The 21,726-nt window shown below is 42.7% G+C and overlaps 2 protein-coding genes across 4 annotated transcripts in view; one reads left to right on the top strand and one right to left on the bottom strand.

Annotated features, from left to right (window-relative positions):
- CCDC117 (coiled-coil domain containing 117) overlaps window positions 1–21,726 on the bottom strand; it is a 281,107-nt gene that overhangs the window by 34,268 nt on the left and 225,113 nt on the right. The window lies entirely within an intron of this gene.
- The window catches only part of TTC28 (tetratricopeptide repeat domain 28), a 123,134-nt gene continuing 102,697 nt past the window's right edge, over window positions 1,290–21,726 (top strand). For 2 of the 3 annotated variants that reach the window (XM_061466537.1, XM_061466536.1), the window contains exons 1-2: window positions 1,290–1,514; window positions 8,646–8,924. In XM_061466537.1, coding sequence (XP_061322521.1) covers window positions 1,422–1,514; window positions 8,646–8,924 — 372 coding nt within the window. In that variant the 5' untranslated portion in view covers window positions 1,290–1,421. Of the gene's footprint in view, window positions 1,515–6,563; window positions 6,688–8,645; window positions 8,925–21,726 lie in introns of all 3 variants that reach the window. The other variant, XM_061466538.1, reaches the window with a different exon arrangement.

The following is a 21,726-nucleotide window of genomic DNA, read 5'->3' as shown; positions in this document are numbered from 1 at the left end:
GATGTTTAACATCCATGTTAATGATAAAATGGCAATTCTTGTACATGAACTGGACAGAGAAACATCCATGGGCATCTGGATTTAAAAAAATACCACACTGGTATGTGGTTTTGGTTCAAATCCACTCTGGATACCCAGGGGTGAAAAAACATCTGTCCTCCCAACAATCCCTTCTTGGTGTACCTACACTATCAATTGGAACATCCTCCAAGAGTTCTGATACTCTATAGCTCACCTCAAGGAAAATGGATATATGACTGCCATCTGCTAGTAAAAGCATCACAAAGGACTCAGTGTGTTTGCGCCAGGTTTGTGAGCTGGTGTATGGCAAAAGCCAGGACCTTGTGATTTGGTTACCAGTTTAAAAAGACCTGCATCATTGCAGATGAGAAGGTAATTCGCAAGCTGCTGCTTATCCTGCAAATTAACTATACTTGGTCTTTAGATAGAAAACTGTAGCTTACTCCTCTCTCTTTTTTGCATCCTGCTGTTGGTGTTGAGTTTTTGGCTTTTTTGTTTTGCTTTAACTACTCTGCTTGGAGCCTTTCCCTGGGTCCTAAGACCTGCTTTCTAGTGAAATCTTAGCTTTGATGTCACTCATTTGAAGTCAAACCTTTGAGCCCATGCTGTGTGTTCATCATTTTACTTCAGAAAGCTCTCTTAAGTTTCATTTTTCCACAAGAGTAAGTTTGGGAGGTGTTACTATATTCTGCTGAGGTAAAGTCGCATCCAATTTTCACTTACACAAGAAATTATTGTTTCTTTATTGTTTGTTACTCACAGCATGAGTGTTTCCAGCATAACTTGCATGGTTTCAACGGGCATGGGTCGACAGCGCTCGCATGCCGGCTGTACGAGGGCAGTGGGACGACACAGGATGCGCCCGCGGTGCCGGTAAGAGCCAAGCCACGCGTGACCGGGCTCGGGGCCGGTGCCGGAGCCCCGCTTACCCTCGAGCAGCTGTTGCTAAGGCGGCTGCCGCCGTTGGGAGATGCTCTTGCACCCCGACGGCCGAGCAGCGGTTCTGAGCTGCGCTCCCCCTGCGGACGGGCCTTTGGAGGTCTCACGCTGAAGCGGGCGGCTCACACCTTTTGTGCGGTCCAGCGGGGCCGGGCTCGTCCTCAGCCCCGCGCTGAGGGGCCTCGGCGGGCCCGGGCGCTGCAGGACGGCCTGCCACGGGCGGGAAGCCGGGCTCTGGCTGCAGGACGTCCGGAGCGGGGCTGGCGCCGCCGGGCGGGGGGTGCCAGGGGTCCGGCCAGGGCCCAGCCCCGAGGGCGGGGCCGGGGGCAGAGCGGTTTCCCCAGCTCCGGGCCCGGAACGTGGCGCCGCGGGCAGGGCGGCCGGGGCGGGAGAGGGCCGGCGGTGGGGGGGCGGGGGGCGGTGGCGGCCCCCTGAAGAGAAGGAGGCGGAGCCAGAGCGTGATGGAGCAACAGGCACCGCCGCCCGGCCCGCCGGGGGCCGTAGCGGGGGGCCGGGCTCGGCGGCGGCGGGAGAGGGACGCGGAGCCTCCTCGGGTGAGCTGACTCCAGACGGGAGGCGTGTGCTGTTAGCGGCGGCGGGAGCGGCCCCTCGGCCCGTCCTCAGGCGGGAAGGAGCTGCCGGGCCGGGCGGGATCGCTGCCGGGGGGCGCCGGAGGGAAGTTGCGGACGGGCCGCTGTCCTGGCCCGGAGCGGGAGCCGGCGGGGCGGGCGCAGGCCCTGCTGCTGCCGGCGGCGGGCAGGCCGGCGGCGGGGCAGCTCACCGGGCGGCCGCGGGTGTGCGGGGTAAGCGGCGGGTGCCCGGAGGGGCCGCCAGGCCTCGGGTGCAGCCGCAGCCGCCTGGCTGGGCTCTCGGCTCCCTTCGCTCTGAGCTTTTCGACGGGCCGGGAGGCGCGCCGCCTTCCCGGTGTCCCCGTGGGCTCGGGTCCTCCGCCCAGCCCCAGGCCCGCGGGCGCAGCGCGGCGTTGCGGGCCGGGCAGCGCGGAGCGGCCGCCCGTGTGCGGGTATTCCAGGTGCGAGTTTCCTCCTGCAGTTCGCTGGAGTGAGCACCCTCGTGCCAGAGCGCGGGTGTCTGCTTGAGGGTTCTGTTCTCTGGGCTCCCCGATGGGCAAAACCGCCCGGGGTTGTCTTCCTGGAACCTCGCAACTGGCTTGGTATGTGTGCCCGGGTGCTCTTCAGTCCTGCAGGGTTTACTGCTCCGCTGCAACCGATGGTGCAGACCTACTTCCAGCTCGGCATGCCAGCCGTTGGAAAAGTTGTCAGTAACTTGGCTGGAAGAGCTTTGTTGCTAACACAGTTTGGAGTCTTGAGGCTGGATTAAGTCAGTGCATCTTGGTTGACAGCGAACGTCACTTAAGGCGGTTCTGTTTGCTGTAATCTGGATTGAGATTAAGGGTGGGATGTGTTACCACTCTCGGCAGTCCCTATGCCTATGGTTTAATGTTGCAGCCATAGGGATATCCCTGGTTGTCTCCAGTAAAGGGAGAGTTGAAATGACTGGGGTGTCTGTGCCTTCTTGTCCTTCCTCTGCTTCTTTCCTTGGAGCTGTTCATTGTTTACTTTTGGATGTCTTTAATTTGTCTTGGAGGCTTGCACAATGTTAGACAATATCGTTCCTCTTGTGCTTTCTTCTGGTGTTGAGTGAGACCTCTTCAGGTGCTAATGAAACCCTTTGAAGAGAGTTTTTAGATGGATGGATGAGTGGGTGTGCCTTCAATATTGGAAGATTTCTGTCAGTACTAGGGCTGGAATTCTTCCCTTTTTTGGGGAGGGGGAGGTTGTCTGTTTTCTGAAGTCCTAGGTCATACCAGTGTATAAGATTACTGATTATTATTAGTCATAACATCGGTAATTATTATTATTACCTCATACTCTGTACTATCCTAATCTTAATTTTAAAGAGGTGCAAGCCACTGCTGCAACAGCATCAGTCTGTGTATATATTTCTGCTGGGTGTTGATCAAGTCTTGTTTCATGTCTCTTCACGGCTGCGTTATCCCCTCCTGACTGAGGCTGAAAGCCTCTTGTTGCCCCTTGTGTGTCCTGGCTGCTCGTTTCTTCTGCTCCTGCGAGGCAAGGTCGCTGGAGGTGGGGCTGCAGGGGTGCAGTGCCTGCTACCTGTGTGTCAGTGGGTGCTGCCGTCACATTGTGCCGCCAGACCTGCGCTCCCTTCATTCTTGTCATGTTAGGTTTCTCTGTGTCCAACAGTTGTCCCACAACAATTGTCCCCCCCCCCGGCTAAGGGGAGAGAAAGAAAGGGAGTGAGTGAACGAGTTACCTGACTGGGTTTAAACCACGACAGTGGCAGGCAACAAAATCCAGGGAGCACACGCACCTGCTGCCTGACAGGTCTTCCTGAAGGGACCTTCCTGTTCAGACCTGGCGTTTGCTGTGTTACTGAGTTGTCAGTCTGTTGTCACCAAGTCTGTCTGCCTGTGCCTAGCTGAGGGTTCAGAGTAAAAGGTCAGACTCCTTACTGATGATTTAGAATTTAATTATTATTCGCAACAACCAAATTTAAGATTCTGTGCTTCCTTTAGCTTATACTAGATCTTTCTTTTACATTTATGGTAGGTATGTTGAATGACAATGGGAGCAAATGACTCTTCAGGCTAACGGTATCATAGAATAGTTAGGGTTGGAAAGGACCTTAAGATCATCTATTTCCAACCCTCCAGCCATGGGGAGTCAACTTCTATTTCTTCTCTGTGGCTCAGTGTCATACTGACCACCTCCTAATAAGAAAATAAGATCCTTTCTGCTTTAATTTCTCATTCTTCATCTCATTTTTTCTGTACTGTGTTTTCACTCTGTTTCTCCTGTTCCTTAAGAATTTCAACTCTTTTCATATATTCCTTTGAAATGACTGACAATGACATGCTGTATTCTTGGTGCTGAGGGACTGTTCCTGATCTCTAAGTTTGTTCAGCCTGGAGGAGGGAAGACTCTGGGGAAACCTTAGAGCAGCTCCAGTGCCTAAAGAGGCTGCAAGAAACCTGGACAGGGGCTTTGGACCAGGGTCTGCAGGGACAGGACAAGGGGGAATGTCTTTAACCTGCCAGAGGGGAGATTGAGATGAGCTCTTAGGCAGAAGCTCTTCTCTGTGAGGATGGTGAGGCCCTGGCATAGAATGGCCAGAGAGGTTTGCATTACATACCTGGTCCAAATAGTATTTTGCAGTGTGTTTGCAGTGTAATCAGGGTTGTTTCTCAATGGTATGTAAAAATAACATTTGTACAACTGAGTTTTTTATAGTTTTGGAGTATTTGCTTGAAAACAGAATTTTGTTTCTGAAGTCTTTTGCAGAAGTGTGAGGGCATAATTTGGTCTGTGCAACCTTTACTTTTGAAAATTATGTATGAACCGAAAAGTGTTGTTTAAATTTAGCTATGAATTGCATAGCTGTTATAATTTTTAGCAACATGTAGCATAGCTCAAATTAGAGAGGCTCTAACTGATGCTACAATTGCAGATCTCTCCAAGCTCAGCATTGGGAGCTCAGAGTGGCTTCTCAGTTTTAGAAAATTCTTTAGAAAAGGCATCTTTTTCTTTAGAAAATCAGTTTCCCACCTAGTGATAAGTTCGTATTTAAAATACTTTTGTCTCTAATTGCAATGAAGAACTAAAGAAGTAAAATATTTTCAGAGCATATATTCCGTTAGGATTTTTACTGAAATGTGGTGGTTTGTGGTTTTTTGCCTTTTATTTTATTTTTTTTTTAATACAGTAGTGCTGGAAGTGATGGGTTTATGTTCAAGGTATTTATTCTTTTTGATTTACTTACGCTTTTAGATGAGTTATAACTTTTTATGATAGAAAAATTAGATTTCCATGAACATTAAAAATCCCTTCTAGAATGTTCTTTTAAAAATTTGGAAGTTTGACTTTCAAATTTTCTGTTCTTTCAGTGTGTATGGGCCTTATGTATTTTATTTGCTGAATGTTCTGTTTCTCTAGAGGATTAAGTTTAGCGAGTTTGATCTTGGAAGATAAATATTCTTGTCATGTTAGGTTTCTCTCTCTGTCCAACTCACTGTTTGCTTTAGGAGGTTGGGAGTTTGTCTGTTCTTCAAAAGAAAAAAGTCTGAAGACAGTTGTGTGTTTTAAACACTCTCTTTGGATGGTCAGTAGCATTGTCTTAGCACCTCCTGCAAGAGGAGGTGGTGCTTTCATCAGTGAGGGGAATTAAGTGCCGAGTCTAATTTGAAGCAGATCTTGTGGAAGTTTCTGTCGAGAGTGACCTCTGCCCCAGAAGTTGCTTTCTGGTGCCATGTGCTGGTTTGGAGAAGTGATGCTGACGAGCTTGTGCCATCCTCTCCTTTATTAGAAACGCGTGATTTTGTACCTTTAACTGTCTGCTAGATCCTCTTCTGTACTTCATTAGAACTTTTTTTGTTCCACTGCACTGAAGAACTTCTGCTTCTTCTCTAGATTTGATTTGGTACACCTAAGTGCCTTCTGTAACAAAGTCTTGGGCACCCTAAGTGTGTGCATTGCCATCACCTTCCTCTCTATTAGTAGAAGGCAGTTGTGACAGGGAAGCAGGGATGGCTTTTGAATGAGTACTTCTTGAGTGTTGGTGCCATCATAATGTTCTTTTTTTACTTGTGAATGAGTGACGCAGTTTTGTTCTGTGGCTCTTTCTTTTACCTAGTGATGTTTTACTGCCTTACGTAGTTCTCATGACTGCAAGAATTAAATAATAACATATTCCAGAAATTACCATCACAGTTTACTTTAAAATAATTTGGTTTTTAGTTTTTAGTTTTCCTCTTTTTCATGAGATTATTGAGCTTCACAGGATATTAGAGGCAGAAACCACTTTACTTGGCCTGAGAGGATGTCTCCTCATGGATTCTCCTCCTTGTTACAGACTCACAGTATGATTCTGGGAGGATCATTAACAGCTTTGTGTTTCCGTTTGCTCCTGCATAATAAACAGAAAAGGCAGCTTTGTTTGACTTGTGCATTCTTTGAACTCGCTGGTGCTCCTGGAGATTGTGCCTGATGAGACGTGCCCTTGCGCAAACAAAATATGTAGTTTAGGATCTTCTTCAGTCCTAACTGTGGAAGATGTCAAAAGAGAAGATACCTGTATCTTGGTATGTTCTGTGCCTTCTGTTAGACTGGTTTGGTCCTTGTGGTCACTTAAGTGTATTGTGCAACTATTATCCATATTAGCTGTGCCAGAAATTTGAATTGTCGTGCCTGACCTACCTGAACCGAAATGAGCTGAATTTACACTGCTCATGAAAATCTTAGCGTTTGTAAGAACTGTAGCAGGAAGCTACTGAAGCTGAGAACATAGCAGGATTCCAAAATGTTTCTCTAAATGTATATAGATTTAAAGCAACTTCTGTTGCAGTTACAGCTGACAACTTTGAAAAGGGTGGCACTTGACACTGTGTGTGAGTGCGTGTGTGTTCATGGGGCTGTTTGCTGGTTTGTTAACCTGATTTCCAAGGATCATGGTCAGGATGATCTCTGACACACGCAGTATTGCTGGAGTCCTTGCACTGGCTCTGACATTGACCCTGTGTTTGCGCTCTAATACCTTTATTAATTTATGATCGTTCATTGACTCAGATCCTTCTGAAAATCGATGTACAAGAGTTCTTCAGGCTCTTAGCCCGGCCTTTCTTTGAGTGCTGCTGAAAGTTCAGCTGCTTTCAGAAATTTTTGACATGTTTGAATTCCTTTCAGGCCCCAGGTAAAGGTTATATATCTTTTTTTTTTTTTTTTTTTTTTGAGCAGAATATTGCTCAGGTTAAAATAGTCCGCACTCCTCATATACAATAAGCATTTCTGTAAGACCTCGTTGGATTTTCTTGCCTTTAGGTACTCTGACGTGTTGGTTTTAGGTGTGTAAAACCAAGTTTCCACTGGTAATTTCCAGGTACAAAGCTAGTGTGGAAATAAGAAGAGTGTGAGAATTCACTAGCTGCTTTGACTTTCATGGTTGGAAAATGGACACGGTACTGTTTACGTTTGTCCACAGAGAAGAATCTTACACAATGACAGTGTGTTTGCAGTAGGAGGCAGAAATGTAAGTTCTTGGAATTAAAGATACTGCTGAAACTACAGTGGAAAAAGGGAGGTGATGGTGAATGAAAATGCAAGAAGAATGGCATTTCCTTTGGCTTCTTTTATTTTCCTACAGCAGTCAACTCTACGTGTGAATTGTGGTATCTCTGGGTGGTTACCTGTGCTCTCCCTGGTGCTTGGGACCCACCAGTGTTTTGAAAGAACAGAGTGTTTGGGTTGGTCTGCTGTAGACAGGACAAGAAACAGGACAGTTACTAATACGAAGGAGATCTGGGGTGCATGTTAGGAAGTACTTTAATGATGAAAATCATGAGGCAACATAATGACATTGCCAGAGTAAAACATGGAGTCTCCTTCAGTAAAGTAGTTTAGAAACAGTTTGGATAAGCACCTGTCAGAAAAAATTGAGTATAATCATAAGGAAGAGATCACTAGTCTCTAATTTGATGCTTTTCTATTGTTGTTGTTTGACTTAAGGAGAAAAAAATAAAGTCTATAGTCCATTCGGTGCTTGAGACAGGATGTCAGTGCTCAGTGTGCTTCCCTTTCCACCTAAAAATACGCCTCAGCTAGCTCTGGTAATGTATTTAAGCCTTGCAGTTGTTGTCTTGATGTAACAGTATGTGATATTCTTAACCTCTTTTGGTCTGCAGGACTGAAAACAGAGGACTTCAGTCTGAACTATAGTAGTCAAAACCTTTAGTGAATATTTCTGAGTATTTTGTGTGTTGCCTGTCATCAAATATGATTTTAAGGCAGAATTCACAACTGGCTGGTACTTGGAGTTGTACAAAGATATTGCCGTGGTTTTGAGGTCCTTGGGAGAGAGTAGGGTTAAATGAGGAGAAAGGGCGTACCAGAATCCATGGAGCTAGGACTTTGTACAGCTCACTTTGAATAATAATCTTTAGAATTGGAAGGCTTAAACCTGTTTTTCTTTGTTATTTTGTATTGTCTGAAGTTGATGCACTGGGAAGGTGGCTCTGCCAATGATGACTGTTCTGCTGCTAAAATAAGTCGTGTGCCCCACGCATTTCTGTGAGTGCAGCCAGTTCCAAAGACTTAGCCTTTCCTTCCTGTTTATGAACAGTCTGCAGCCTGCAGGTAGCTGGATATAGGGGTTTGTGAGTAGATGTACCAGTGCCAGTTCTTTGGTTTGAAGAGAATTTATGCATTCTTCCACTGTCTGTGCACGCATGTGCTTCTGTGTGATTGATGTATCAAACTTCAGGTGAAATGAACTTCTTTACCTGGCGACTCTGCTTCATGGCATAGAATCGAATAGTATGGCTGAGGAGGAAAAACTTGTGAATATGTGTGCAGATACTAAAATATACTACAACTAGCATTATGCCTGATGAGGCAATAAGTCTTCTAGCAGACATCCTTCATAGGGAATGATATGTTTTGCAAGGGCCTTTTCTGTTACTTCTATACCCCCCAAAAGTCAATAGGTAAACATTTACTTTTTTAAGACTCTGATTCTGAATTGCTGATTTGTTCTGCACTGATGCTTGGGGCTTTAATTGCTGCTGTACATTTTCTAATATTCTGAGAGTTTATTTTCCTTCGAGTAGCATTTCTTAACACTAACATATAATTCCTGTTCCTTTCCCCACCCAGATTTCTTTCTTTGGATCGAAATCTTTTGGAAGAAAAAGTCCTGACAGTTCCATGTTGAGCAAAGCTGAGTTTGTTGAGAAAGTTCGCCAGAGCAACCAGGCATGCCACGATGGTGACTTCCACACAGCAATTGTACTGTACAACGAGGCTCTGGGAGCTGACCCTCAGAACTGCATTCTCTACAGCAATCGCTCGGCAGCCTACATGAAAATCAAACAGTACGACAAGGCCCTAGATGATGCGATCAAAGCACGGCTTCTAAACCCGAAGTGGCCAAAGGTAGGAAAGTGCATTTGTCTTCTGGGCAAAGAGTAACTTGTCTGGGATTACTATTCGCATACGTAGCACCTTGTGTAAACAAGTGCATATATTTCTGTACTAAAGCCTTTTTTTTGTTTGTTTTGGTTTGTTTTTGTTTTTTTGCTAAAAGTTCCAGATTGTGTTTAAAAGTTGTTTGACTTGAATTTCCTGTTGGGTATTAAACTTTTTTCTGTGTAAACATACTTCTCCCCAATGGGGGTATGGTACTATTTTAAACCAGCATGGTTTCTGGATTGTGAAGACCAGACATCTCTTAATGTCAAACCTACTCAGCACTCAGTAGCGTCCAGGAACATTTTGTTGCAAGACCTCAGGTAACATGGGGATTCTTATGAGTAATGGAGCAATAAGGCCTTTCACAGGCATGTTCAAAGAGTGTTTATGTGCAGTGTATTTTGGATATACATTTGAAAAAATGTGTATCAGCATTCTTGGTAAGATCTGCCTCTGCAAGGAAACATTTTGTAAGAGCAGATGGTGTTGGTTGCTTGTTCCTTCTGGGGCTGTTTCCCACTGGCTGTAATGGATTACTTCAAGTAGCTGATTGATCCTTGGCTCACCCAGGGCCAGCTCTTTGCAGCAAAAGTACTGTACGTCTACAATTGGTATTCAGGGAAATCATGCTTCTACCACACCTCCGGCAACACCAAAACACAATAAGGCTGAATTTTAGACATTTTCTACAAAAGTTGAAATGTTAAAACATGTCTTTCTGGCATCTATTTGATCTGAAGTGAAAAACATTGTTTATAGTAACTGCTATAGTTATCAGGTTGTGCTGTAAAATGGTATAGACTTCGTTTATGGTCCATGCTGGTCTGGAGGCAGTTTTTTAGATGGCTTGTGTATTGCGTCCACCACTTTTTCCTTCTGTTCCCACCCAGAGCTGGCTGATTGTATCTGTTTAGCCTTTTCCATGGCCATTGGCCAGTGAATGTACCACAGGTCCACTGCCAGCTGAACTTGAAACTTGGTCTGTCCCTCATGATGGAGGTGTGAAATGGATTTGCCTGTCGCTGCCCGGCCGTTGGAATGTGAGTGTTCCCACACTGAGCACCAGTGAGTTGCTTTCTGTCTTGGAGCCCCCAGTTCACAGCTTTGAAACCAAGCTCTTAGCAGAGTTGAAGAATAAATCATATGAATACAAGCATTTAGAATTGTTGTGTTTAATGCTAATGAGTTTTCCAAGTGATATATGATCACATATGTGCCAGAAGCAGTTAGTCTAACTTTCAGAGATTGTAATGAGATATAATGTGAATCATCAGATCATCCCACATCATTTTACTGTAGAGGGTCAGTCATGTCCTGTAGGATAAGTAGGTGTATTGCAAGTCTGATCTGCACTGAGATCTGGTCTTTTATTGTCAAGGCCTTTCATTAGCTGGATCACTAAGGTGTTGAACAGGAAGTGATTTGCAGAGGTCAGAGTTTGATGGCACTGTCTGCCTTCATGTGCACAGTTGTGATAGAGGTCTCATAAAAATGGCTTGGCAGGGAATGTGTCCTGGCTCTTAAAAAGGAGCCATGATGCTACTACAGTAATTGAGATAATGAAACCCCAAAATTGAATGGATTACTTTTTTTTTTTATCCTCTGTGTGTTCATTCCATCTGGAATTCAGATTTTGACACTCTTTTACATGGTACTTCCCTTTTGCTTTGAGTCGTTGTTTCCATAAAAATCATCTGCAATGACTTAGGTTTTAGAAGAAAATGAAAGATTTTGCCAAGCTCTGGTTGTCATTAATCTGGCTGCTCCACAGTGAGGGTGCCTGTTGGCTTAAGACATCTGTATCTACAAATCGAGGCCTGTCGCTGCCACTACGTCTTCATTGTGTCTCTTGAAGTTGCGCTAGTTTGGTGAGCACTAGTTGCTTTAGTTGCTGGATCTGACTGCAGTCTGTTAGTGATACTTCCCTGTTTAAAAATAATTCATGTTAATTCTGTTTCTGTAAAATGTCAGCAAGGGCAAAGAAAGCAACTGGTATCTGGAAAGCTCATTCGAACACCCAGTTACAAGTGCAAGCCTGTTAACTTTGAAACCCACACCTATTAGCTAAGCTCTACTAATTTTTGGAGCTGTTAACAGAATGAAATTCTTTCTGCTTTTGACATACCAGCTATAGCAACTGTCCTAGTTGCTATAGGTTAATGTAAGTCAGTGCATAAAAGGAATGCTAATACTTGTTCACTGTTTTACCACTATGAGATGGCTGTTTATCTGCCTGAGGGAATGATGAATTCTGCATCCCTCTGGACTGAACTGTATTTTACAGGGATTTTTTGGCATTTCCATGGAACAGTGACAGAAAACAGCACTGCAGCAGAGGCATTTTGGTGCTTGCAGTAGCTGGAGCTCTTGGGTTACTCTTCTTCCTTTATGGAAAAGCACAGAGGAGTCTTTGTTTCTATTTTACTTAGTTGAAGGACACAAATATAAATGAGTTTTCTGATTGAGCTGGAAAACAAATTTTGGACAGATGAGGCAGAGGTGAAGTTAGACACTGTCCTGCCTACTGGGTAGGTTTTTTGTCCCTCTTTGCATTTTCCTGACAGATAAATAGGCTGGTCCCTCACCCCGACTCCTTTGTGAAGTGCCAGTCCTCTCTTTGGGTGGTAAGGAGTAATGATGGGTAGCTTTGGTGTGCTCAACTGTTTCTGAATACTGGGAGCTGTCCTGATCTGACAGACATGCTTTGGAAATCACAGCAGAGGTGGGAAATCCTGGAATAGAGGCAGCTTAAGTTTGTGTGGTATATTTTCCTCATTTTCAACATTTACGTCTTCTAAAATGTGTGTTTGTATTTTTATCACACAATTCTAATTTTAGCTAGAGCAAGGGAAGTTGTACTTTGGGGACAAAGTGATTAGTCTGATGTGTTTTGAACACAGAAGTTTCAGGTTGGACTGGATATCTAATATCAGTAAATATACAGTGGTGTTTGTAAACTTACTCCAGGTCTGAATGGTTGCTGGTTAGTGAGGCTTGGTTTGAAGAACTTTCCCTACATAGTACATGGACTTTTAAATTTATTTTTGTGTGTGTTTGCAGCTTGTCAGCGTGGGGCAGCAGGAGGGCACTGTCAGAAGTGGAACACTTACAGTGTATGTTTCAATATCAAGCTGCTTTACAGTTTATTTTTTTTTTTTAATAATTGTTTTTTATTGATAGAACAGACCAGGGAAAATTGAAACTTCTGTATACAAAATCTAAGCAATTTTATTAATTAGCCAGAAGAGGGAGCTTAACAGGTGTAGCTTGTATATAGTTTAACAGTTATAGCATGAGTTTTGAATGCAGAGCACAGTTGCTTTTGCTTAGCAAGCTGAAAAACTAATTTTAATCTAAGTTTTCTGGGATTTAAGCTACTAACTGGAGTTATCTTTGTTTCTCTTTCTTCCTTATCCCGGGTGTGCAATTTGTAAGTTCTTACATTCCTTTTTTTCCCTTTTATCATCAGCATTTCCAGTGCTAATGGGGAATATCCCAGTCTTACATGTGTTTGAGAGAAATGTATTTTCACTCTCTAACTGGCTGATGCTTTAAGCTGATCCTTTCTTCAGAGGATGGCAAGCAAAACCAAAACCATTGTGAAATAAAGCTCTGAAATGAGACAGTACAGAAAGTAAGAAAATGGTGGTTCTTGCTTTCATGCTTTCAAACAGAGTTGTGTTTGCTTGAGAGGATTGGCTTCTAACTCCTGCTATGCTGAAAATATTTTGTCTACGTATCACTGGGAAATGCAAAGGTAACAGAATATTTCAGGAATTGCATTTTGGGAATACTCTACAAGCAGATCAGATCAGGCTCATTTTATTCTTTGATTTCCCACCAAACTCTTTGTTTTGATTTGCTGTTGATCAGGCTCTAGAAAAGTTTTATTCAGTTTCTGTTCTCAGCTGTGCAGCCTGAGTGCCTGAGGCATGGCAATGAAAACAAAGGGATATATATTCTGTGACTGTGACACCTGAATGGTCTCTTCCTAGTTCTTGCTGATTTTGAGCTGGTTTTTAATCCTTCCATTGCACAAAAAATATGCTGTGGCTTTAAATGCTTTACACTTGGGCCTAATGCTGTACTAAAAGGTAGATTTCACTAACATTTGCAGATGTATACTAATTTGGGCCTCACCAAAGAGCAGTGATAGTTAAAGTAGAGTTACAAAGGCCTATTCCTAGTAAGAATACAAAAATACTTATGTAAAAGGTATGTTTTTTTCACTAATCCCAAATAAAAGCATTCACTGCACATTGTGGGTTAACTTGGAGAGTCTCCTAAGACTTGGGGCATACTTAGAGTTTGCCCTGTGCCTGACTAGAGTTGTGGATTTTGACTGCTTGTTACTAATGGATGCCATAGACAAACAAGCATTTTTAAGAGTACAACATGATAGTTTTTTGCATTTTAGGGATGATTTTATTTAGATTCAGCAAGACACTTACTTAAAACAGTTTATACTTACATGCCAAATAGTTCCAAGTGTAATGCAACTATAAATGGATGTATTTTGGTTTCTTGATCCAGGTAGCCCGAGTAGGTGTAGACTCCAGATGTCTCCATCTGCACGTGTCAAAAACTCTTCAGATCCCACAGCTGTTCAGGTGTCAGTCCAAGTATACAAAGTGCCTCAAAGTGTACATAGGTAACCTGTGTTTGGTGTCCATTGGTCTTGCTCTGCTAGACCCAGCTACATAAAATGGTGTTTATCAAATCAGTGGTCTCTGTTCAAATGAAAGATAAATCCTGTGCAATATGTTCTGCTATACTTCTCAGATATTTTTACTTGAATCTTTATAATATCAAATAGATCTATTAAATACTATAGGTTTTGTTTGATAGAGCAACATTTTGATGTTTATGTCTTCATACTAATAAAAAAAAAAAAAACCAGAAAAAGGAGTTTTTCATTAACCCCTCAATCTGTCTTTCCCCAGCTGCTGTTTCTAATAATCCCTGTGGGAGGCTGGTTCTAATCTTCACATTCTCAGAGATTTTATGAAGCATTTTCTGAGTTCAGACTTTCTTTGTGGGATGGGGAGTGACAATGTCTTAGAGAAAAAAAGTTTTTGGTATTACAGAATAGCAGTGTTGCTGAGGTTGGAGGGGGCCTCTGGAGATGGACTAGTCCAGCCCTCCCCTGCCCTCAAAGCAGGGTCACCTGGAGGAGGTTGTCCAGGATGTTGTAGCAAGATACCTGAAGCATACAGAACAGCTCATTCTTACACTACAGTAATAAAGAGGTATCTGAACAAACTGGAAGGTGATGTATTCAAAATGGATGCAAAAAAATATTATTTTCAGACAATCTGTTCTTCATCCTTTGGAGCTGATTGTCGCAGTGCATTATTGAAACCATTAGTGTAGCTACACTTTGAAAGGACTTGAAACTTCCATGTGATGAGAGTACCAGGATTACAGGAAAGTTCTGGATGGAGTAGATGTATGAGAAATGAGCTTTAATTTATGAGGATGAGAGTCAGTCATTAACACAGATTTTCCAGAGCAAGAGGGAGAAGGCTAACCTGTATCTCCAGGTTTCTCTTCCCGGTGTCACTCTTGGACGCATCCATGCAGACAGCTCCTGGCAGGGACCAGCCCGGTGGAACACAGGCCTTGCTGTGCCTAGCGTTCCCAATGGTGTGTTTCAGTATGTGCTAGGATGGAAATGTTAAATATTTGTAAGGTGAGAAGCAAACACTTCATTTGTTAGATTTAGATGTGGTAGCTGAGGTGTGCTTTGTATCACATAGACATTTCCTCAGGCTTATAAGAATGAGGATCTTGGGTGCTGTCCTTCCCTTCCCTTTTTTATTTTACAGGGCAAATACTTTTTGTTTTTTAAATAGTAAACAGTTTAATAGTAAATGCTATTGTAATGTTGTCTAAGGATTGTGGAATTTTCCAACTGTGGAAGTGTTTTCTGCCTTTCAGCAGCTGGGAAGGGAGATGTTCAAAGCCTTGGAGGCATAGGTGGGGGTTTGATTAGGGTGACCTCTGTCCAGGTGTCAGCGCAGGAGGTTGTACGATGTGATGGTGAGAGTTTTTTCCTTTGGTTTTCAAAGTGCCTAACTGGAAAAAAGCTGGCTTTATTTAAACTGAATGTCTGAGCATTTGCATCATTCCAGTTCTCAGGCTACCGGAAAAAATTACAAACATGTGGCAGAGTAAGAATAAATTTGTATGTGTCTTTATACTTAACTGGGGAGAACAGAAGGAGGGTTTAATGATAACATTGCCTGTAGTACTGGGGAAAGATTGCGCTCCTGATTTGCCTCTGCAACTGCAAGCTCTTCAGAAGCACAGTGAGGTTTTGTCTCCACTTAATTTAAAAATATGGCTTTGTATAGGTAGATGGAGAAGAAAAGTGAAAAAGAAAGAAGTAGGGTTTGAGGCATGATGCCTTTGGGTGTTGAAGATGTGGGAGGGTTGTCAATGCTGTCATGTAACTGCAGGAATTCATGAGAAGAGCTTGTGCTGCTGTTTCGTTAAGTGACTCTCCTAAGTCGTGTGACCAGCCCTCTCACAAGGAAAAGGGACATTTGCTCCTCCTCGTGCTCCTACTGACTGCATGCCAGTGCTTGTTAGAAATGCACCCTCATGTGCTGTGGCAATCCATATCCACCTAAAAGCTGCTCAGTGAGTTGCAAGTGGAGTGCCCACCCTCAGCTGCATGTAAAACTTTTGAGAAAAGAATGTGACTTGACCACGTAGCTTTTCATGAATAGGCCTCTTGTTTTTAATTTGATGAGCAAGGAACTTTCCAGTCCTATCCTCCGGCTTCAAATCTGTCTTTAATTTGCAGAAAGATGCATTCCAGTTTTCCAGGCATAAAACTGTTTAACGGATTTTTTTGACTTTGCTAGAACTTGCTGTTTTACGGTATGCTGAGGTTCATGCGTTTGTTTCTGTCTTCTACCTCACAGGCTCCCAGCAGAGCTGAAGTTGCGTGGGACTTCTGGGGATGGTGTCGCACAGCCTCCACTGCTGAAAGCAGGGTCAGCAGAGCAGGTTGTCCAGGATATTGTCTAGGCAGGTTTTGACTGTCTCCAAGAATGGAGACTCCATGACCTTTCTGGGCAGCCTGTTCCAGTGTTTGACCACCCTCACCAATAAGTTTTTTTTTCTTATGTTTAAATCAAATGTCTTGTATCGCAGTTTGCACCAGTTGCCTCTTGTCCATTCAGTGAATACTACTGAGAAGAGCTTGTTCCAGTCTTCTATTGTCGCCCATCAGGTATTAGTAAGACCCCATTCTACTGAAACTGCAGGTGTCTTGGCCTCTGCTCATATGAGTGATGCTCCAATCCCTTAATTGCGACCTTTTCCTTGACTTGGCTCAGTCTGAGCCTCCCTCTCTTGTCCTGGGGAGCCCAGCACTCCACACATGTTTTTATCTTACATTCTCATTAGATAGTGTTGCCGTTATTCTCAGTGCCCTCTTCCTATCCCTTCCCTTTTCTCCTCTTTGAGTAAGTGTTTGTGTTTGGTTTTGTTGGTTGGTTTGTTTGCTGGCAGAGCAAGTTGGACCATGTACCAAAGTGAGCATCACTTACCCAGTGGTGGAGGGATGCTCTGTATTGTTGTCTATTTACTTATAGTAAGAAGACACCTTTACTTGTTTTCTCTCTTTCTGTTTGGTCTGTTTTAGGGTGGATCTCCAAATGAATAGTGTGTTGTTTATTGTGATTAAGGGACTGCAGTTGTCTCGACTTTCTGCACCCTCCCTCTGTCTCAGTGCTGCTTTCTGATAATAGTCCTGAATATAGTGACAAGTTTGTGTACCCTTTATAGTAGGATGTATACTTATTTTTTCCCCCCTGTATTTTGTATAACACATTCTTACTGTCTGTCAAGTGGTGGGGTAGTGGTGTTCTCATTTTACCAGCTGGGAATAGGAAGAGGGAATGTTTGTTCTGTCGTTTAGTGGTAACTTGTGCTAGTGCCAAGGCATGTTGTTGCATCCATGCAACATGGTCTTGCTAGTGTGGCTCTGAGCTCTGAGAAGAGCTGGGTGACAGCAGTGCTGTAACCTGGGCTGATAGATCTGGCCCTGAGTGTTTCATCATGCTGATGTGGCACTGCTGCTCTTGGCTCTGCACCTAGGATAGCTGGGTGATTGTTTTTTACTGTGCAATTTTCTTCCCATTGGAATTAGTTATAGTACTGTGTAGCAATGGCATAGTGCTTTTTATTCCTCATATATCTAAATACCCAGTGCACAAGGGCAAGAATAATTCTGACTTTCAGAAAGGAAGCTTGATCTGCAAGGGTTGTAGCTTAGATAAAGTGTCTTGTTACCTGCTCATTGAGAGTCAGCCTGCTGGATATCATTTTAAGAATTTGATCTTTCACAGTACTGGATTTTGTACCCAGTAGTTCTAGACTAAAACCTCCCCAAGCCCAATGGAGTTCAGATGCAGATGATGTTTCAGCTCCTCAGTGTTTGTTTGTTTGTGTGGGTTTTTTTTCCAATTCTTGTTAAAGTGAGATTTTTATTCCTTGTTTTCACACCATTCGAGGACTGAGTTTCCTCATCTAGGGAATTAATTTTTTTTTTTCTTAGTATTATAGCGATGATGACTCAGTCTGAAGTTGAGGATTTGTGGAGCATTTTAACACATTAGCACACATGAGAGGGCGCTCTGTGCTCACCTATTTCGGCAGTCGCGGCTGGGGTCTATTGACGCTGTAGACAGATTTGCATGTTTTAGATATTTCTAAGAGGTATTTCATTGATTTACTATTTTTTTTCCCAAAGTTCGTACTGCTTTTTCTTTTTCTTCTGTGTCAAACTGGATATGGCTGGCATGAGAATGTAAATAAATCAGGCTTCCTGAGACTGTAATGTGTATCACTGATGCAGAGCGATAGAAGAGCAGCTACATCTTACGTGGGCTTTATAGAACGGCTTGCTTTAAAACTCACGTTATGTATACTCATTGGTCTTTCTTTGCATTTTTATTGTTGGCTCTATTTTTTAACATGGTGCCTGTAAGCCCTTTATTTTCATTTATTGTTCCTTTTGCTACATTTATGTTACTTGCTGCTCTGATTAATCAGATCAAACAACTGTGCTGCAGAGTTTTTTGGTTGTGTTCTGCAGCAAACAGTCCAATTTTTATTAGGTGTTTCAGTGTACCAACCCTCCAAATTTCTGATCTAGTTTGGGCTGTCCAAGGATTAGAATTTGAGCAGCAAAGGGGGAGTGTCTCAGACCTTGTGGATTAAAAAGACTGCGGTGAGACTTCCCGTTTTTTGAGCTACCAATAGGTGGCTGTATGGCAGTAAAGCACGTGCGGGGATTCCAGGATGCTGGACCTGGATTCTCCTGTAATAGACAAGAATGCCCCTGGAAACCTGCATTTCTTGTTTGGGTATACAGTCTGATCCATTGTGGCGGATCTGGACATCTCTGGATCTTCATCAGAGACCTGCAACCTCAACCAGTCTCTGAGGAAATGAAATGGAGAGTTTGGGAGAACAAGTAGACAAGAAAATACTAAAAATGGAGGAGGCATAAAATTGCCTTAAGTGATGAGTCAGTAGGAAACACTCAGGTTTACCATTTACACAGTAAAAGCGCTGTACCAAGAGCAGGAAAACCCAATTGATTAGTGCTGGGGCTTCCTGAGAATGACATAACAACTGAAGATATGTGCATGGCTTAACAATTTTGCCTTGCTGGCCTTTTGACATGCACCAGGAGCTTATTCAGGTAACGTTATTTCTACCATCTCACTTCCCTGTAGCCACATAGAATGTGGAGTGTATGTGACAATGTAAAGGTAGCACAGGGATGATTGCCACATTAAGCACAGACATCTTAGGAGTCAAAGGCATGCTAACAGTTCAAACTAATGAAATCAGGGAAGAAATTTATAGCAATTCTTACAATTTCTTTACAGTTGTTCTCTCAGAGTCACTGTTCCCTGTTTGCTTCTGAGACTGCTAAGGTCTCACCCCTTGTCTGAACTCTCAGACAAAGCAGGTGACATATCCCCTTTGCTACAAGCATCTTTGTACATGATTTCCCCTTTGTTCCAAAGGGCACATTATAAAGCCCCTTCTGTTCTGTGGAACAACAGAAGTAACTCCCTAATAGTTTGGCTACTATCCACTAAGAGAGAGTTTACCTCTGCAGGATTTTTTAAAGATGTTGAACAATGCTGTTGTTTGTCATACAGTGAATAGCCACTCTAGTTTGGATTTTATTTTCTGAATTTAAGTTTGTTTGGAACTCTTTCATTCTTCCTTTCACTTTGGAATGTCAAGTTTGCATCATGGAAGTCAAATAACTGCATTTCTCTAGAAGTTATTACAAGTCTCATAAGAATCCAAACATGAAATACAAGGTTTGCAAGCTCTTCAGTGCAGTTATTTTTATAATTCTGATGACTTTTCCAGAGGTTGTCAGTGGTATTGGCAAATTCCTGTATTGCTTTCTTCATTCTAAAGCTCATCAGGAGCCAGCTTGTATAAATAAGAACTCATATGAATATTAATTTATATAAAAAAGGATAATAAAGGCATTATTTTTGCTGGTGCTCCAGTATTTGAGAATATTCTCACAAAACTGTGTATCTGATGCATTTTCTTAGTCTTGCATTGGGTATTGGTAAGAGGCCTCTCCAATGTGCTTAATAGGCCTGTAACTGAAAACTACTCCTTTCGGTTCTCTTGTGTTAGAGCTCGTACAGTGCAGTCATGTGTTAGACAGGCCTCTGCTCATTTCCCTAAGTGGAAAACCTATTTTTCATTTGGACAAATGTTAAATTTATGGTTTCATGATGCATTTTTAATGTACTACTTCAGCTTATACCAAGCCCTAGTTTTTCTGGATGCTAACAGAGAATGTACTTTGATGAAACCTTTGTTAAGAGAAGTTCATCTCATATGTGAAGTGAAAAGGAACCTACATTAAATACATAGTTTGGGCATAATTTTCAGTCCTTTTTCAGGGTGATATTTCCTGTGGGCTAATAGGAGAAGGAATGACATATGTGATATGCTCCAAATTTGTTATTATCCTCATGGTCTTAAAGTGCAGAGCTTTGGGCTCCTAAGTCAGCCTAAGTTATGCTGTGTCTTTCAGGTGCGAGAGACAGATCCAAAATGACAAAGTAGCTGACAAACAGGACAATTTTATAGTACACCCAGAGCATGTTGTTTCAAAAGCAGTCCTCCATGAGTATTCTGACTGGGACTTTGTATGATCATAGCAAGGCCAGGTACATCTAGCAGAGATACGTGTAAAATCCTGCTGAGAATGGAGGCACAGTGAATACTGTTAGCAGTTCAATATGAACGTCTCTGTATAGGATTTATTTTGTCATCTTCAATTTTTATTCTGTTTAAAAAGGAACAAATAATGTTGATACCATGAACAACTTTCACAGTATAGTATAGGGTGGTCAGTGAAGAATGGAAGATGCTGCCTTCTCTCTCTTTGAATGCTTTGTGCCCTTTACCTAGTAGATGGTGAATACCAACTCTTCTTTCATGAGAGCTGTCACTTGGGATCAGACTGAAGGTCCACATAATGGAGTTTAAACACTGGTGGGTACGAGATGTTCAGGGAAGCAGGATGTGGGGGTGAACATTTCCCAAGCAAACATTTCTTTTTGATAGCCGTCAAAGAGATTCATGGGCTTGTGACCCAGAGGTTGCATCCAAGCTCTTGCATTTTCATTATCACTGATCAGCTTTTCCACAAGAACTAAATGATTTCTGAGCACACTTTTCCTGGAGAACCATAACACTCAGAAGAATTCGGTTTCATAATTTTTCTAAGTGTTGTGTGAAAAGCCCAACAGCACGTGATTTCATTGCCACCGTCACAGTACCTTTTTGGCTGTGCGTTGCTGACAGCTTCCCTTGAACTGGGCAGAGGATCCATTGTCCTGCCCTCGTCCTAGCTGGAATCTTCTAGTAATACAGGACAGGAATTCTGGATGGATTCTCTTATTTTTATTGTCTTGTTATTGTTTCTGAGATCATAATTCAGTCTTCATTGGCCTAAAATAAAAAGTAATGGTTCCCTTTTGCTTTTCTTTTATGAGATGGGTAGGAACTGAAAACAATCTAATATTAGATTCCGCTGTAAATGTAACCTTTAGCCTCCCTCCGTTATCACACAGGAATACATGTAAGCTGCGTGATTATCTTTTGTTTTTCATTGCTTGTGCATCTTGGTTTTGCCCCTGTCAGTTCTCCAGCAGCAAGCCACAGCATTATCAGAGGTTTGTAGTCACTAATAGCAATTTATTTTAATGACAGTTTCCCTGAATTCTCTCCCGTGCCTTCAGAGATCTGTGTCAAGCTTCAAGGCCTCTTACTCATTTAAATCTTTGCTAGGAACATGGACTACTATCACTCTGGAGAATTCAGATGTGCTACATGCTCATGTTTATTTTATGTTGCTACATTTTGTTAAGTTACCATTGTTACTGGTGTGTTCAAGGAAATTACTTTTTATCCGGAGTGTGGTGGGTAAGAAATGCATGCAACTGTATTTCAGGGAGTAAATTTTTCATGATTATAGCCCATGGGTACTAAATAAAAAATGTCAGCTCTTGGATTCTGTTGCACTGTGAAAGTGTGCCTAGAAATAATGGATTCTGTGACTGCTTGGGAAAGGACAGCTATAGCAGAAAATATGTGCACTTAACTGCAGAGGGATTTGTTTGGTATTGCAACGTACAATCATTAAGGCTTTGGAAAGCTGTAACAGAATAGGGAATGCAGCAGGAAAGGAATG

Source organism: Pezoporus flaviventris, unplaced genomic scaffold (genome assembly GCF_033815535.1).
Source record: "Pezoporus flaviventris isolate CSIRO_AGI_PZ_B2104156 unplaced genomic scaffold, CSIRO_AGI_Pfla_v1 ptg000041l, whole genome shotgun sequence".
Taxonomy (NCBI): Eukaryota; Metazoa; Chordata; class Aves; order Psittaciformes; family Psittacidae; genus Pezoporus; species Pezoporus flaviventris.
Note: the sequence above shows the minus strand (reverse complement) of the source record. Positions and strands in the feature narration are given on the sequence as shown.